Raw genomic sequence first — 17,500 nt, 5'->3', positions numbered from 1 at the left:
GTGCATTTTTACATACGTGTTGAAATTTTGTCCAACTAAATAATTTTTGATTTAGTCAACACTTTCTGCTCCGTTTGAGGTGGTTGATCTATACATGTTCTTCTCCTTCCCCTCCTAGCTCTCTTTGAAGTGCAGGGCTCCAGAGGTCTCACAGTATGTCTACCAGATGTATGACGCAGTGCTGAAGAACTGAGTCCCCCGTCCACCAATACTCTCTACCACCCCACCACCACTGTTCCTCTGGTACAGCAGCAAATGATGGCTCTTCCCATTTTTCTGCTACTATTTTCAAATGCATCTTTTGATCTCTATCCCATATAATGTCCTGCAAGTAACCACATGCATCCATGCTGCTCAAGCCAAGTGTCTTTGTGTAGTGGATTGAAGTGTAGATGGTGCATTGTGCCTCTTCCTCGTGTTTGTCGCCCCTGCCAAGAAAATGTGTATTAAACGTGTGATTTTCCGTTGCTTACGTTTGCACATGTATTTGCCACACCTGAGCAATCTGTTGGTTGATGAGGGGGAGAAAAAAGACAAATATAAAAGAAAAACAAAAACGTTGAAGGTGTGATGAGCTTGATGAGCGACGTTTCAGGAGCCATACTGTTTCTCACAGGGATCTCGGTTTCGTGTTGCCATGCAGAATTGGTGCCACCAAAATATGGGGAACACAGGTTTTTTGGGGGTTTTTTGAGCCATCACTGCCTCAGCAGGTAGAAAGAGGCAGGTGAGAAAGTACTGAAGGAAGCAGTTCTTTGATTTCTTGTCCGTTGTGGAGATGATAGAATACACACGCAGTCTTGTAAGTGGCCACCACTTCAGAAACACTCATTTCAGCAGCTACGTTTGATAATTGTACCATCATTTAAATTTTCCCTTTTCTGTGCCCTTCTGTTTTTTTCCCCGCCCTTTTCCCAGTCGTCTGTATGTCTTTTGTGTGGTCCCCTTAATCACAAGAAACTGTGAAGCAGTACCTTGCCCTATTGTGCATTATATGACACTATATCAAATTAACTTTGCATGCCTTAGTCCGTTCTTATTAAATAATGACCCGTACATTCCATGCTTGTAAGCTAATTCTGTGTATTATTCATCCTGCCTGTGTTTCTGAGGCCAACAGGTGCTTGCTCTTAGTCTGTAGCACAGGAAAGCAGCCAGAGGTGGCTTGCGCTTGAGAGAGTTGTTAGTCCGAGCTGTCTGCGGTGAACAGGTGTAATGTAATTACAGGGTCATGCAGAATAACGAGGGGTGTAACAAACCCTTCGTCCAGTCGTGGCATATATTCTTGTACTGTGGCAACACTAAAACACGAATGGAACGAACCAACAGACCGTCTGCGATCTTAAATGACAGTTTAGGTAGGTGTTGTACTGTAAATTCCACTGGCTATTTAGTTTGGTAGTAGGTACATCTGTGACGTTTTTGTTGCCATAAATGGTTACGTGCTCGGGAAGCTATACGTAGGGAGCGTCCATTACCTTTTGGAAACAACTGCTTGAGAATATTCGTCTATTTACTTTTAAGGGCTCGTAATCTATTCTGTGTTATTTCTGTAGTAGTGATGTGAGTTTATTTAGCGCTTAATTAACTATAATGCGCTTGAGTGTTAAAAGTGATGTGGCCGTACCATCCGAACCAAACGTTAGCAGAGCAAATCAGTAATGAGTGGGGCAATTACTTTACAAAGTAAATAAATGTAATCTGCTTCTCTGTGTGGATGCTAATGTTTTAAACATGCCTCTCTCGCTGTCCTCTTTTGGTCTCTAATCATAAAATAGGCCCGCTTCCTCTCTAAAAGATACAGCCTCGGTCGTTATTTCTCCCTCATTTGTTATTCTTCACTCCTTGATGCCAGTGTTTTACTTGAAGTATTTTTCATTTTCAATAAATAAAAATAAAATAAACGTCCTTGACCGTATGGTTTGAGCGTCTTTGCCTCACTTCTCCACCGTCGCTGGCGGCCGTGTGAACGTGCGTGTGCGCGAGCTGTCTGATCGCCGTGACGCACGCGCCGGGCCATAGCGGTGCATAATCTCTCCAGTCTAATAGGTGTCCCGGTTGAATACTGAGTAGTGCGCCACAGCCTGAACAAACTGTCTTAGGACCTGGAGACACTGTCTGTCGATGCCTTCATAATACATTGTGAGTGGTGAAGCTGTATCTAACTCATGAACATTTGTTATTGTTATACATTAGCAAAATAAAAAATAGGACTGAAAAATACAGTGTGCCTCACATTAATTGATTGAGGTGTGTGTTTTGTTTTTATTTTGTTTTTGGTTTCTCGTGGCAGGCTATGCCATTTTTATGTGCATTTCACGCACAATTACGAGGAAGCCCTCGTCCACCCCCGCAAGTGTTCGACAGATGGTAGACGTTTTCAGGGCTTCCTCTAAAAGTTCACAGATCACTAAGTCCTAACATAGACACACCTGGATAGATTTGCCTATAAAGTGTCTTAAGTGACGTGACTGGACAGGTGTGGACCACGTGGTTACTTAGCAACAAGGGGAAAAGTCTGGGTTGCTAAGAAACAGCCGCGGTACTCCTCGTCGACAAATGCAGAATGTGCACATGTTGGCGCACCCCAAAAGAGTTAAAAGGGGAAAAAACTTGGATGAATTTAGTGCAAAAGCCCACGCAATCTGTTGAATTAATGCGATATATCCGACAACAGGCTATATACATTACCTGTGAATGTCCAAATTTTGAGTGTAATCTACCAACCCACCCTCCAACAAAGCATTTCCCCCCTTTGAGCACACGAGAGACAGTCGTCAAGCTCTTTCACGCCTGCTGTACGTTTGCATTTCTCGCTCGTATCAGAGGCTCGGGGCTTTTACGCACAGGCGCGAGGGCGGGAGTGACTGGTGCTCGCTGGCCACCATTCCTCCATCTGCTGCAGCTCGTGGAGGGAAGACGTGCGCTTTCTCAGTCATCCTACAGCGGCAACCGACCGCTTACCCAATGAAGAGCAAGGTGACGAAGGAGCAGGGTCCTGTTGCGCTCGTACGTTCCCTCCTCCTAGTTAAGCATCCTCTGACGGGCATTTAGACCTGTTTTGTATGAAGGCTGCTGCGCGCAACAGAGGACGATGTCCCTTCAGGACGGCTGCAGCAACCATCTGGAATACCCATGCACTGGGAATCGACCAGGCTGCGAAAAGTCGTGAAAACTCCGCCTGTCTGTCAGATCGACTGCGCAGGTGGTCGGCAGCCTACTCAGCCTACTCATCGCACAGAATCGAGCTCCTTACCTGCGTTCAAGGTACAGTAACACGAGTTGCCCCTTTATAGATAAAACATTTTATCTAAGATATCGGCTATTATGATGATCCGTAAACAACAATTTAAAAAAACGATATTAATGTGCTCTTCAAGCTTAGGTGAATAGTAAAATGTTATAATGTTCTTAGTTATGTCTTGAGAATGTGTCTTGTGTATGTTATGATAAACATCTCTCTACTTTCTATAAGGACGAACATTTAAAAAAAAAAAAAAACTTGATGTCTGTGTCTCAGCTTCCTGCAACTTACAGTAGTATACTGTACCTATATGTGAGTAGGCGTTTATAGAGGGCTGCTTATATGGGGCAGTGGGGCATTTTCTATTAATATCTGGGTTTCCCTCTTGGCCCCACAGACGTAAACAGGTGCAGACGTTCTGGTAACTACATTACCTCACAATTTTATAGACTGCAGTACAGTCTATATGGAACATTATGTTGTGACTTTAATGCATGACGATGGCAGCATATTTGAAGGTTTTCACTGCAGTTCTCTTTCAGAAGGCCTGCTTTCTGATTTCTTTTCAGATGGAAACTGTTCAGTTGTGTATGGCTAAGGATATGTTTGGTTAGGCAGAAGTTTTATGAGGCAAATTGAGGCGAGTCAACAACACACTTTCAGAGAGGGAGTGCTCATTCAGCATAAAATCGCATTGTTGATAACGGTTCACATTTGTGAAGCGGTGTTTTATGCTACATTATGTAATAGTGTCACATTTATTCTCATTCATGGAAGGTGTGTTCTTTTTTTTTTAATTTATCGTGGGTGGTGTGGAGGCAAGGAAGCCTTTCAGCCATCCCTCGCTGATCTGTAGTGACTGGCACCGAACACGCCACGTTTCACTAACTCCGCCCACCCACACATCTTTCCTCCAGGGTCCCAGGTGCGGTTGTCCTATGAATGGGGCTGCACCCTGCCCAGCTCAGCTCCTCGTGCCCCGGTCGTGGACTATGTGGTGCCCTTGTGCCCCCCTGAATGCACTGGCCAGCGGTTTGCGAGAGCAGAGAAGGCGGCACGGGCCACCGAGGGCGAGGCGGAGGTGGTGGGATGCCGCCGCCCTTCCGGATCGCCGTGCTGGGCGCGCAGGGCGTGGGCAAGACGGCCATAGTACAGCGCTTCCTCCACGATGACTACAGCGAGGCGGCTGGGTCCACCCGGGGCCGCCACGTGCACCTGTCCGCCGCCGTGCTCAACGGCCACGTGCACGACCTGCAGATCACAGACTACCCTGCAATCAGCAGCTTCCCCGGCACCTCCCTGCAGGTAGAACCGGATGGCTCTGTGTCTGCAGTTAAAGCTGCACTCCATGCACTGCCAGGTATTTAATGTGTGATATAGGATCGAGTGACACAAAGGAGCAGGAAATACAGCTGGAAATACAGTATTTCTCATTACCCATTACTATTATAGCGATTTTAATGCTTTTAATGAACTGTCAGTTACAGTTGGTAATTACTATTGGGGCACCACCCTGATTAACAGGGAAAATGTACTAGTTTTAATTAATTTACTAATGACTAATAATTCAGTCTCAACTCATGAAAGTCGCCAATTCGATACGTGATTATTTCTCGTCTACCAAACATATCGTCACTCTTGGCTCACAGGCGTAATAATCAAGGTATGTTTATTGAATAAGATGAGATACGAAAAACATGAACAACAATCATTGACTCAAATTCTATCAATTACCTGGAGTGTCTAGTTCACTAGAATCAATATAATGCAAGCCTAACAATGTAAACAAGCTAAATTTAACACAAACCATTCATGGTGGATCCTGGTAGCTAGCTAAGCTAATAAAGAAAAGAGTAGAGAAGCAAAAAGTAAACAGATTCCCAGAGTTTACTCTGGGAGTAAACAAATGGTTAATCTATTTATGGATCAAGACCAACAAAGGAAATGTATTAATCAACAGATTTGTGATGAAAGTATGCCTACAGTCTAATAGGAGGATCAGCAGAGAAAGATGTTGTGAAGTGGGGAACTAATTAGGAGCGATGGGGCCGTGTCCCAGGTGAGGGGAAAGAGTTAACTCATCTACTTTGGTTATTAAGCACTAAAGTTACTATTGATACGAACTGGTAACATAGGGAAATGTCGGCTCTTACGACTCGCTGGCGGTCGACCCAGTCGAGCCGTCTGGAAGTGCATGCATGGGTACCATTGGATCGTCTGGAGAGTGTGAGTCCTTTTAACTTCTGGACGCCAGGCTAGTGCGGGAGGAAAGAAAAGGCACAGGAAGCAATGAAAAATTAAGAGTCTTTGTTCTTTTTAAGAGTCCGAAGTTCCGTGCGGGGTTACCCACAGGTTAACCAGGTAATCTGGGCGAATAATAAAAATGTATTAGGAACAAGCAATGAATAGAATAGATACTTTATAAAGAACAGGAGCAAACATCACAACTTGGAAATTATACTGAAATCACCATACATTACTGGTTATCATTTAACGTCACAGTAGATTAAATGGTAAGTTGTTACTTTGTGAATCTGTGGGATGAGAGATGATATTTGCCCTGGTAGTGATTTGAGTCTAACTGGAATTTATGGTCTCTCTTTCCTGCAATATAAGCAGACTGTTAATCTTTTCACCTCCCCATCCATCAGTTTATGACCCCTAAGGAGAGGGGGCTGAGGGCCAGAAGTCAGGCCATCTGACAGCTGGGCCGTTTATGGCTTTGTTGCTCAGACTCCAGGCACCAGCGTGTCCTAGTTCTGGTCTGTGGCCCCGGGGTGCAAGAGAGCCCCCCCATTTGACCAGGTCGGAGTTTCATCAGGGGAATGTACACCATTCCTTTGCTTCCTGTTTCCCCAATTACATTTTGTGTTCCCTTTTGGCATTCTTGACCCTCTACAATTCTTATCGTTAAGACAAGAATTTAGACAAAATTGTCTACACTGAGCACTGTATGTGTAAAGTGGCATTAGATGTGACTTTGGGACAGTGATAAAGAAGAGAGAACCACTGCTAGTACAAGGAAGGACTAACTGTAAAATCAAGAGCAGCATGAACAATGTTTATACAACAGAGGGTGAGGTACAGTCCGACATGCCAAAATATCTCTTCCTTCATTTACTGAATTTAAATGAATTAATCAAACCTTTTATTAAGGGTTGCATTTGAAGTCTACCAATCACTGAGACCCAAGATCAGTCTCCAGCGATGCAGCAGTGGTCGGTTGAAAGCACAATCATCTCTGCTCTCATTAGCTGGCAGGAATGCGTACATCCTCTGTCCCTGTCAATTCACGGAGAAGCTAGCCAATCAAGGGCTTTTTTTTTTAGTACATGTACGGAACTGGGCAGAAAAAAAAACAGGGAATTTTAACCAAATGAATCCAATTTGGGTGCACGATAAGCAATCGTAATTGGGTTGTGTTTTGCATGTACTATTTAGTTCAGTGTTGCTGTGGCAATTGTTGTGAAATACTAGTTCGATCATTATCAGGGTCCATAGTGGCTCACCAAGCAGGGAAATTTAGGCTCCACTTCAGGAAATCAAACATGGTTGAGGTCAGGTTTAGTTATATTTTTGGTTCCCCTTTTAACTATTTTGATTGTGTGTGTGTGTGTGTGTGTGTGTGTGTGTGTGTGTGTGTGTGTGTGTGTGTGTGTGTGGACGCGCGCACACCACTGCTTTACATAAATTTGCAGTTCGCGAGCAGTTTCCATCTGCATACATCTGTGCCCACTGGAGCAAGTTGCAACAAGCCATGCTCAATTTGATAAGTATTACGGACCACTGGCTTTAGAGCACAAACCTTTGCTCAACAAATGTGGAGAAGGATCCGGGCAGTTTCCCTTCCATACTCTGCTGTTTTACTCTGCCAGTGTTGTCTGTGAGGATGGCACACAACCTCAACAGAGTTTGTTGCTGGGGGAAAAATGACCCCATGCTTGAGACTGAATGAACTGTGCTTTTTCACAGGTCTGATCAATGGACTGTTCTGTCTTTCTGTGTCTTTTCCAGGAAACATTGTTTTAAATATGTTTTTTAAAATATTGTTAAAGCCATGCACTCTGGAGAGGAGCACTGAAAAGTTTCACACACGCATAACCAGTTTATTGCACGTTGCTTTCTCAGTGATAGTAATGCACTTGTTGGCAGGTCTCTTGTAAAAACTCACATTGTGGAGGGTTTCTCTCCCTTTTTTCCCCCCTTTTTTTTTTTACCCCATGCTAAGAGCAGATTCTTTATCAATTTAAAAGCAAGCAAGAAAATCAATGGCACTCAGTAATGAACTAGCAGAAATTCATTCGCACCTCAGCGTGATATGAATGATGGCCTGGCGCGTCCATCTACTTTATAGGCTTCGCCTCCCTTTTCTCAGCCCGCCGCTATCCGACACGCGGGCAGCTCGCGGGCGGTTTGGAAGTGAACGTCAGCGGAACGCTGCAAAAAGACGTGCGCGAGGCCTGTGTAATCGTTCCCTCTCAGCTTTTGGGAAAGCAAAGAAAGGCTGCGGTGCCAAACGTGACTATAAAAGGCAGTGCATGGGTTCATGACTTTTGCACGCTCACTCGTGATTTCCACATCTTTTTGTGTGACCTCAAATCAAATACCCTCAACTGTTTATATTACTTATTTTTTGTCGTGCGTATTGCAGCCAGTTTGCGTGCTTAACCTCGTGTGCGCCATTTGTTTTTCAGGAATGGTCTGACATTTGCTGTCGAGGCATTCGCAGCGCCCACGTCTACATCCTGGTTTATGACATCTGCTGCTTCGACAGCTTCGAGTATGTTAAGACCATGCGCCAGCAGATCTTGGAGACCCGGTACGTGTCGCCGCGGATCACAACTCAGACCCTTTCTTTTACTCTCTCCGTTTGTCGCTCTTCTCCCGTCTTTTGTATTGTTTTTTTTTTCTCGCAGCATTTGCATTTTCATTGTACTGTCCGCTACTTCGTCTCCCCGTCTGCCTCATGTCTTCTTTCATGTCTACTGTAAGTCCGCTAACAAACGGCGTGCCCTCTGCACTAGCTCTCCTCTGCGTTTAGACGCCATCTGAAACTGCACCAACAGAATTGTCTCTTTACTGCTCAACTAGATTGCCAAGGTCATGTACCGCCGTCTCCATAGCCACTCGAACAACCTCACTATACCCGCCGCCTGACACAATACTCTTTAACACGATGGATGCAGAATAGACGAATGCAAATTGATTAGGAACTGGGTGGCAAATGATGCCGCTCAACACATGACTGGTGTGGCGTTATGTCCGACTCTTGCCCCTAAATGAGCTTTACACAGCGACTCGACAGGGTCTGTTTGTTTTATTCAGTAAATCTCAGAGTAAGGTTAGCAGCTACCAAGCACACTTTGGGTCTCAGAGTGGTGTTGCACTTTAGCGCAAAGGACGTTCGCCGGAGAGCAGGCGGAACTCTGTGACATGAGCTTTGCAAAGCCGAATACAGTTCCAGGCAGGGGTGTGCGTGCATGCGTGTCTGTCTGTCTGTGTGTGTGTGTGTGTGTAGGCCTACTACAACACCGCCCCCGTTCAGTTTTTTTACAGGATATCTGGGCGAGAGGATTGCCTGACGTTGATTGATTCGAGGCGATGGCATCAGCTGTCATGCCGCGATTGTGGCTGTGCAGGCTACACCGGTGACGAACATTCATGTTTTATCGATCTTGGCGCAACGCAGTTAAGTCCACCAGACCTGACACAGCGCTGCCTCTCCCTTACACAGGAGCGACGTGACTTTGGGTTTAGGATACTCCAGAGAGCCGTTTATAGTTGGCAGAATCCACCGACGGCTGGGGAAGTCAGCCGAGATGCAGCCTTTCATCTGATTGGACAGTTTCTGTTTGAGTGGGAAAGTATGACAGTTAATCAGCAACAAGTCAGTCAGAATCTGTCATTTGTTCCAAGCTGTTGTTTTGCCATAAATCTTACATCAGGCTTGTTTGTATGCCGAGCTGTCTGGAATTGCACCTAACACCTGTTTCTCTCTCGCCAGTATGAAATCAACATTCTTTGTAATTTGAAAAATGGACTAGCGTAATTAGCCCAATGTTTGCACCAATGCATGTGTTTAGCACTGATTGAGTTCCAATTTGCCTCCGGAATATAAACTAGACCTACTTGGAAGTAGGCCAAGATAGTCGCTTACATTATGGATACAAACCTGAAACCCAAACACCTCGGAGAACTCCACCCAGTATCCTGAACTCTTTCTCGCCGGTGGGAAAATTGCCTTTGATGTTGACAATGAAGAGAGGCAATGAGCCTGTGGAGATTAGTGGATGGAACTGTCACAGCAAGTGATTGATTACTAGACCTGACGCTGACGGCCACTTTAACGCCACCCTGCTCCACAAGACCACCGAGACCCCGAGGAGACACGACGGCACGGCGCAAAGGGCATCTTAAAAACGCATCTTCTCTGTCACACACGCAGACAGAGCGCTGGACAGAGACAAATGATCTTTTAATGACCGTGTCACGTTATTAATTAAACTGTTCATTCAAGCCACATTAGGCTTACATTTTCATCAAAGATACTCATAATGTTTAAAATAATTAGCTAACAAACCAGTCTGCCAGGGTTCTCCCCCTGTTCCTTTCGATTTAAAGCCATTGTAGTCAAAGAATAACAAAATTTTTGGAACTGTCATCTTCTATGAACTAGATCAGAAACAACACAAAACGTAGCCTCTTCTGTGGGAGGCTTATAGGTCAGCTCTATTACTAACTTGTCTCCCTGACACCTCGACACCGTAGCGCTCCGTTAACCAGGCTTGCCAGTGAAGGAAGCGTATAGAAGTCTAAAAAAACGTGACCGGCTTATTAGCCGCGCCACAAAAAGAAGACCTATTTTTCTTTCATCTTTTATGTAGTCCTATTTGCCAGGTCCAGCCTATGTTGAGAATGAGAGCGCGCGGTTCAGAGTTTTATTGAATGGTGTAGCATCTGCTCTACTTGTTTAGAGTCTCAATTCGACGAGTGCATTTAAAAAAAAACCTTTCTTTTTTTTGCTTCGCAGGGTGATGGGCGCAATGGAGACGCCGATCCTGATTGTGGGCAACAAGCGTGACCTCCAGCGGGGCCGAGTCATCCCGCGCCACAACGTGTCCGACTTGGTCCGCAAAAGCTGGAAATGTGGATACGTGGAATGCTCAGCCAAGTTCAACTGGCACGTTCTGCTTCTCTTCGGCGAGGCCCTGCGCAGCGTGGGCTGCGCCCGCTGCAAGCACGTGCACGCCACCATCCGCTTTCAGCGAGCGCTGAGGAGAGAGCGCTGTTCTCTCATGTGAAGCGGGAGTTTGATAATGTCGCCCTCCTTTCGCTGAGAAACCAAAATTGCAGCTGTGATGGTGAGCCCGGGTTGCCTTTTTGCCAAGGAACTACTGACATATTTTTTTTCACCGAAGAAATGTACTGTCTCCGCGCAGATGGATGTTTGATGCCAGGAGGGATCCTCAGATGCTGCCTCTTTAGTAAATATCGCCTCGCCAGCGGCTGAAGCCTCAAAACCAATCAGCTTTAATATCGTACCGTTGAAATGCAAATAACCCGATAATTCATGCTGGGACTATTCTAGCCCGTCTCTGTTGCTGAACACATGTTATTGTTACTTCCATTTCTACTAAAGTGCTCCTGCCTCATTACGGGGTGTGGCTGTACCATACACGGTTGCAATACACAAGAGCACAACTAAATGTATGCGTATCCTCAGTGGACACTTCCATGTTAGGATTACCTGTTTAGCTTGTTCAGATACAGTTTATCCCTGGTACTGTGTTGTATGCCAAGGCATGAATTACTGTATGTACTATTTTCACAGTCAGATGGAACATTGGAGCAGGATGCAGGTCAATGATTCATTTCGTAATATTCGCCAATAGAGCGGGAAGTAAATGAATGAGGGATATCAATTTGTGATCCTATAATATGAAACCTAGTTTTAACTTGGCCCAGTTTTTACTTCTAAAACAGCACAATGTTCTAATGTGAAATTTAAAATCACTCCTCTATCTTCGTTGATATTAATTGCATATTTATGGGTTCATTGTTTAAATGACCGAATGCTAATGGTGAATGCCATTTTGTTTGATGTATGGTGAAATCTCCATATCAATATTTATGGCCAGCCTTACACCTGCTCCTGGTCATTTTTCAACTGTTAATCCCAATGGAAAGTATACAGTGCACTATGTATAATTTAAGGAAAATCATCCCTGTGATAAATGAGTATTTCTTCATTTGGGAGAATGCACCAACATGGCTCCAATATTTAAAATAATTTTAAAAATATTCATTTGTAACAAGGTTTAATATTGTATAAATCTTATAACTTGTACTTAAAGGGTCAAAAGTCATGCTGTACTGGTTTGCACTAAAGTTGACAATAAATCATCTTGCTGGTATTATATCATGGTTACAGTAATTCATTTTGCAATCCAACAGCGCATTTTATTTCAGAATGAGTGATTTCTAGTACAATGGTTGCAATACACAACAAATACATTTTAGAAGGATGTTAACTGGAAAAAAAAAACATGGAGTGAAGTATTTCAAACTGAAATCATTGTAATCATTGTAATACAGTAGCTCTAAGCCCTGATTGTTAATTATAGCAAGTTCAGGGAGAAGAAACTCAGTGTGGTTTTGAATGGGGGAAGAATTTGCCACATCGGTCCAATTTCTTACCCTAGAGATAATCAGCAGAGGGCCGCCACAGAAATTGCAGAACGAGACAGAGAGAGATGCAGGGATGCACAGGGGCGCAGCTGCTGTAGTGTGACACGCTGCAGTTCTGAGGAGACTATAAATAGCTCCAGACTTGTGCCAGGAGTTATTTATAAAGACTGCAAACTGCAGCCACTACAGTGCAAGGTGACTGGCAAACGTTATTAAAACAAAAAACAAAAAAACAGCTAAGGGGCACATCCCAGGGGATACTTCAGTGATGAAATAGGGAGTCAGATGCAGTGACTCGTGATCATTTGAGGACAAACAAGAAACATGCAATTGTTCTACTTAAAAACTCCTAAGGTTTGTTGAATGGGACTAAGAGAGAGACAAGTTGTACTGTGCTAACTATGTGCATATGTGTAGGCTGGTTCTGAAAGGGAAGATGGGCAGATGGGCAAATGGCAACGCAGCCAGGGTGTTTGTGCATCTTTAGTGCTCTGCCAGGCTAAATTCCTCTCCTAGCACTGCCAGCGTGTGCAGTAAAGGAGCACTGTACAGCACTACTGTATATGTACCTCCCTCCTGCTGCTCTGGGATTAGTCCCTAGGGAGAGAAGCTGTTTTGTTAACAGCAAAGCACATCAACTCAAGTGAGGCCGAGAACACAAGGTGGATTTCGAACGGATTTTGTTCAGTTTCTTCCCATGTAAGAAAAAATGTCACTCTGAAGCTTGGAGGTTAAGTAAAAATTGACAGAATCTTCACAGAAAAAGATTTGTCTAAACCTAAGGCGCAGAGAATAAAGCAGTTCACCTTCTGCAGCCTGTGGTGCCTGGGAAAGAGCGCTCCTGAATGATGTGCCTCAATGGGTCTGGCATACCCAGGCACATACTGTTAATATAATGGCTAAAGATGTCAGAAACGTCAGAAAAGAACTGTTCGTCACAACTTCATCTTTACTCAAGAGATGAGTAATGAGAGTCATTATACACGGCTTCATAACATGAAATGATGTGCACAGGTAAAGCATCGATGAGCTGTCAGTGTTGAAAGCAGTCAGCTCTGCAAAGTGGGCAGTGGTAGCTCAGTGCTTATGGTACTCAACTTGTAATCAGAAGGTTGCCATTTCAAGCCCCACCTTTGGAAAGTTGCCACCGTTGGGCCCCTGAGCAAGGCCCTTAACCCTCAATTGCTCAAGTTGTATTCAGACATAATTGTAAGTCATTTTAGATAAAAACATCAGCGAAATGCCAGAACTGTCCTAAGAAAAGCACTTTTGTTGCCATGTAACAGCCTTTGCTAGATATATACACCCTTTCTGAGTTTAGCCTGGCAAGATTATGAAATGTAAGTAAAAAGGACACAAAGTATAAGGGGAGTTAAAATGTGACAAGCAGTTAAACCCAGGATTCTCTGTCCTGAACAGTCACTGGTTCCTGGCCTGTCCCTCGGCACTCTATAGTGTATGAGGATGTAGGCGTGAACCTGGGAGCAGTCTGGTGGTTGTTCCTGGTGCAAGTTCCATGAGGACTATCGAGTTCCTTCTGAATGTCAGACATCGCAGTGCTGTCTGCTGTGTTCTTGGTCTGAATGGCCTCTCCTGAGCACTGATGTGTCTTATAGAAAACTGGTTTGGGGATCCTTGTAGGCTTCTTGTCAGATCTGTGGTCCCTCCTGGGACGTATGCAAGGCCTCAGGTTCAGTTTGTAGATGGAAGGCACTCGTTCTGGTTTCTTTAAGGACCGCTTCTGACTATAAACAAAGGCCTGAGCCTTTCCTGGCATGTCAGTCCCCGAGTGTAAAGTGGCGCCTTGGATCAAACCCATCCCCAACACTCTGTTGGCTTCTGACACCTTGGAAGGTTCAGGGGATTCTTTTGAACCCATGATGGAAGAATATGAACTGACTTTAGAGAGATGGGAAAGACTCAAGTGGTTTGAGTCAGCGTTGGCGTGATTTTCTTGCTTCCTGGCACTGAGACCTCTGGACAGAGTATTCACCCAACTTTCAGTAAACACCATCTCATACTGCATCTTCCCATTTGAACACTCAGTGGTGAATGCCTGACTCTTACTCTTTTGGGCCTTCTCAGGTCTAAAAGATGCACTGGGACAGAGTCTCTGGTTTGTGGTAGATGACATATGATCAGGTTTCTGGATTTCATTTGTCTCAGGGCCACTACTGTATTGGCCGTTTTCAGAGTCACTGTCATCGGAGTCTGTGCTGAGCTGTTGTAGATTGGTCAGGATCTCCTCTTCAAGGCTCTGGTATAGGACGGCCTCTTGAGCTGGACTGATTGGAGGAGGAGTGAAGAGGTAGCTACGTTTCAACTGCCCTTCTCTGTCCCTTCCGTCCACTTCAGAGACACCCCAAGATGGCTGAAAAGCAGTGACAGTAGAGTTTGGTTTACCTACATGGATGGGAGAGTTTGGTACAGTGTGCACTGGAAGGCACAGGTATTTCTTCCTGTTGCTGTTTGAGGAGGATCTCTGTAGGTTTCTTTCATTTCCATCAACCGCAGATGTAATGTGGGCGTAATGGTGTGTAGAGCCTGCCGGCTGGCCTTTTTCAGTTGCTGCAGGGCACCTAGTGTGTGCATTCCCCGATATGACGCCCATTAGCTCATGCCCATTAAAATGGCAAAAAGTACCATTAAAATCAGGGCTCTTACTAGCATTCCCACTACTCTCAGACTCTTGAAAGCCAATGTTTGGGGGCTGGCGATTTACTGAACTGATTCTGTTGGCATTGAGACCAACAGACTGAACTGGAGTGATGCACTGCAAAGGCCTAGCCCATACCGAACAAGCTGGCTTCTCTGGACCACCCTGCATCTCCTGGCTGTTCTTTGCCCCAGTTGTGGCATTTTGTCTCAGCTTGGAGACAAACTGTGACTTGGTCCAGGTTTGTGCCAGCCTGTTGTCTGTGCTTTGCTGGCCTTGAAGAGAAGTCTGGCTGTGGGCCTTCTGGAAGACGAGAGGCATGACGGAGCGCTCAGGCCGTGCCGGGGTGGAGGGGCGGGCTGGCCGTGGAAGGCTGCTGGTTAGTCGCGGAGTGGGAAATGCCCGAGTGGCTTCGCGGCCCCTCCTGCTAATGGACTTAAGTGCTGAGTCGTCCTGGCTCTGAGAACAGGTCAGCCTGAAAGCCCTCTCTCTCAGTCTGAAATGAGACCCACATAGCTAGATCAGCCTCTGGAGGTCAGTTGTATTGTAAAGCTATAGTACGATCACATGCACTGAAACCTCCCTATATGATTAGCTGTGTTTGCAGTGTATTTATAGTTATTTGGAGCTGGGTGTACTAGTGTGTGACTAAGCAACACTCTGAAGCATATTCCATTAGATCAGGGTGATTCGAATGAAGTGGATGCAGTAACAGGCTTCATATGTCAAAACACCTCCTAACGTTTTTAATAAGCTGAATTCCTTTAGTGCTATATGCCATGACAGATTTCCAACATAGCTCCACTGAGATGTCCTTCATAGACGTTTCACAAGCCTCGGCATAGTCATAGCCTGAAAAATAGGTGTACAATTTAAATTTTTATTTTATATGTACTTAAACATAAACATGCATCATTTAAAGCTGCTTTTGGGAATTTTAAAACAATTCTAAACGCTAAACAGCTTGGTGGAAAACCTAGCAAATGATCATCTGGAAAGCTGTTGTTTATAAATACAAGGGTTTCTGAGGACAACGATAATACGAAACACTTGATATGACCATGTTATACCCACGTAAATGAATTCCCCCATCATCAGTTATCATGTGTCAGTGCAAGAATACAATATCTATCATTTACCTCAAAGCAGGATAAAGAAATTTAATTGCAGAAGAATGTTAAAACATGGCCTTCATCCATTACTCATTATAATGTGCATAATTAGATTTCAACATTTTAGGTGGCTGATTACAACATACCGTTATACTGCATGCAGCATACTTGATATTAAATCCCTTGGAGTGGTGTAACCTGTACTAATAAGGAAGTCGTTGGAGCACTGCAATTTGTGTGCTATGCTCCAGGCTCGAGTCTAGCACCTACTGGATCCTGTCCTTGCTCACTAACAAACACCCAAGGCATGAATGAGGCATGAAAGAGTCAACACACCATTACAACGCTCTATATTCTAGACTACACTCTTTACTCAAACTAACCCAGCCAAAAGATGAAGTGATGAGTTGGACCCTGAATATTTTTCCACACCCTCCTATCTCAGAGTTTATTACTGTTATTAAATGCCCCAACATTAGACGCTGGTCATTAAATTTGTACACGGCTGAAGGATCGGAACGCTAGCAATAATTCAAAGCCATTACCCACGTCAGTTTTAAAGCACTGCCGTTCTTTGCTGAGGTGCTTGGGCGTGGAGGTTCCTCAGTGACATTTTGTGGATACGATGCGGGTTTGATTGATCATGACTGATTCTGTGCCACACCTGACTTGATGGAGGGCAGGGAAGAAACAAACAGCGGCAGGAACAGTGTCTCGCTGCAGCCGTTCAGAACGATCCCTCTCTTCGCCACACACTCCCAGAGTCTTCTGAGTGGTGTGCTTAGCTGCTGTCTGATTCATTAGGCCATATGACACAAGCAAGGCAGGACACCTGCAGACTTTAATGGATTCGTTGCTACGACAGCCTTTGTCATAGAAATAACCCAGCCTGGATATTACTGCTAATATGCGCCTTTTGTTTTAAGCGATGATGACAATAATGAATGAATATTATGTTCCTACAAATTGAAAACTCTACAATATGAATATACAAGGATTTCAGTCCCTGTCCTAAAACACCTCCCTCTAAACAGATAGAACTTACACTAAACACAAAACAGGATGTGCAGGTAACACGCTTTAATCTCTCATCAGCTCTTGTTGGCTCTAATTATCCAGGTGTTGTTGTTTTTTAACATTGATTGGTCTTATATGCTGTGTAATATCTGTGGCATTCGGTGACATTCAGTCACTGATTATTTTTCACTGCTTTATTCAGCACCTATGAGAGATAAGAGGCATGGCTCCAACATGAAGCACATCGATGACTCAAAAAACAAAGAGTATTTGAGAATGAAATAACTTAAGCATTAAAGTGCTGTTACACACACGCGTTTACACACATACCTTTCGCGGTATTTCTGCATAGTTCAATTATCACTGTAAATTTCATCAGAATGTTAATACATAAAATATAACCTGTAATTATAACATTTAGCAATTTACAGCCTGAAAAAAAAAGATTTACTATACAAGATAATATATTTTATTCACCACTTACTTATTGGGGGAAAGGGTGTTTCGGGGCCCTAGGTCTGGGGAGCGGGAAAGCCTGGGTGAAGGCATTGCACTTTGGGTCCTGCAGAGGGCAGAAGAGGCCTGGATAACAAGCTCCTGGGGGGACTGGGTTCGGCTCAGCACCAGAGGGATGTGGCTGTCAGGCCCGCTGGGCCTAATTTTGATCTCATGGATCGGAGTGGTGGGGCGATGTGCCAGCTTATGGGCTGAGAAGGGAGCGAAGTAAGGAGGAAAAAGAAAGAGAGTGATAGAGAGAGAAACAAAGAGACGCTTGGGTTATGT

General features: G+C 44.6%; 3 protein-coding genes across 5 annotated transcripts in view; 2 read left to right on the top strand and 1 right to left on the bottom strand.

The window, feature by feature from the left end:
* The window catches only part of ap2b1 (adaptor related protein complex 2 subunit beta 1), a 27,380-nt gene extending 25,462 nt beyond the window's left edge, over window positions 1-1,918 (top strand). Inside the window, exon 22 of the mRNA XM_035527085.2 lies at window positions 119-1,918. Within this exon, the coding sequence (XP_035382978.1) occupies window positions 119-193 (75 nt within the window). The 3' untranslated portion in view covers window positions 194-1,918. The remainder of the gene's footprint in view (window positions 1-118) is intronic.
* Window positions 1,919-2,853: 935 nt separating this feature from the next.
* rasl10b (RAS like family 10 member B) lies at window positions 2,854-11,657 on the top strand. Its single transcript, XM_027004256.3, has 4 exons — window positions 2,854-3,267; window positions 4,162-4,549; window positions 7,939-8,063; window positions 10,275-11,657. Exons 2-4 carry the CDS (start codon window positions 4,262-4,264, stop codon window positions 10,543-10,545), a joined length of 684 nt encoding a protein of 227 aa, XP_026860057.1. The 5' UTR covers window positions 2,854-3,267; window positions 4,162-4,261; the 3' UTR covers window positions 10,546-11,657.
* Window positions 11,658-11,685: 28 nt separating this feature from the next.
* gas2l2 (growth arrest specific 2 like 2) overlaps window positions 11,686-17,500 on the bottom strand; it is a 9,007-nt gene continuing 3,192 nt past the window's right edge. For all 3 annotated transcript variants that reach the window (XM_081718835.1, XM_081718836.1, XM_027004242.3), the window contains 2 exons: window positions 17,202-17,424; window positions 11,686-15,084 (listed from right to left, as the gene is read on the bottom strand). In XM_081718835.1, the coding sequence (XP_081574961.1) occupies window positions 13,323-15,084; window positions 17,202-17,424 (1,985 nt within the window). In that variant the 3' untranslated portion in view covers window positions 11,686-13,322. The remainder of the gene's footprint in view (window positions 15,085-17,201; window positions 17,425-17,500) is intronic.

The sequence above is a fragment of the Electrophorus electricus genome, chromosome 8 (assembly GCF_041902795.1).
Source record: "Electrophorus electricus isolate QZ-2024a chromosome 8, ASM4190279v1, whole genome shotgun sequence".
NCBI lineage: Eukaryota > Metazoa > Chordata > Actinopteri > Gymnotiformes > Gymnotidae > Electrophorus > Electrophorus electricus.
The sequence above is the reverse complement of the archived record's forward strand: the minus strand, read 5'-3'. Positions and strand labels throughout refer to the sequence as shown.

What these genes read in the sequence shown, in the direction of transcription:
- rasl10b (XM_027004256.3), top strand. Translation starts at nt 4,262, where the DNA reads ATGCACTGGCCAGCGGTTTGCGAGAGCAGAGAAGGCGGCACGGGCCAC. An exon ending in TCCCCGGCACCTCCCTGCAG is followed by an intron (nt 4,550 to 7,938) that starts GTAGAACCGGAT and finishes TTTGTTTTTCAG; the next exon opens with GAATGGTCTGACATTTGCTG. An exon ending in CAGCAGATCTTGGAGACCCG is followed by an intron (nt 8,064 to 10,274) that starts GTACGTGTCGCC and finishes TTTGCTTCGCAG; the next exon opens with GGTGATGGGCGCAATGGAGA.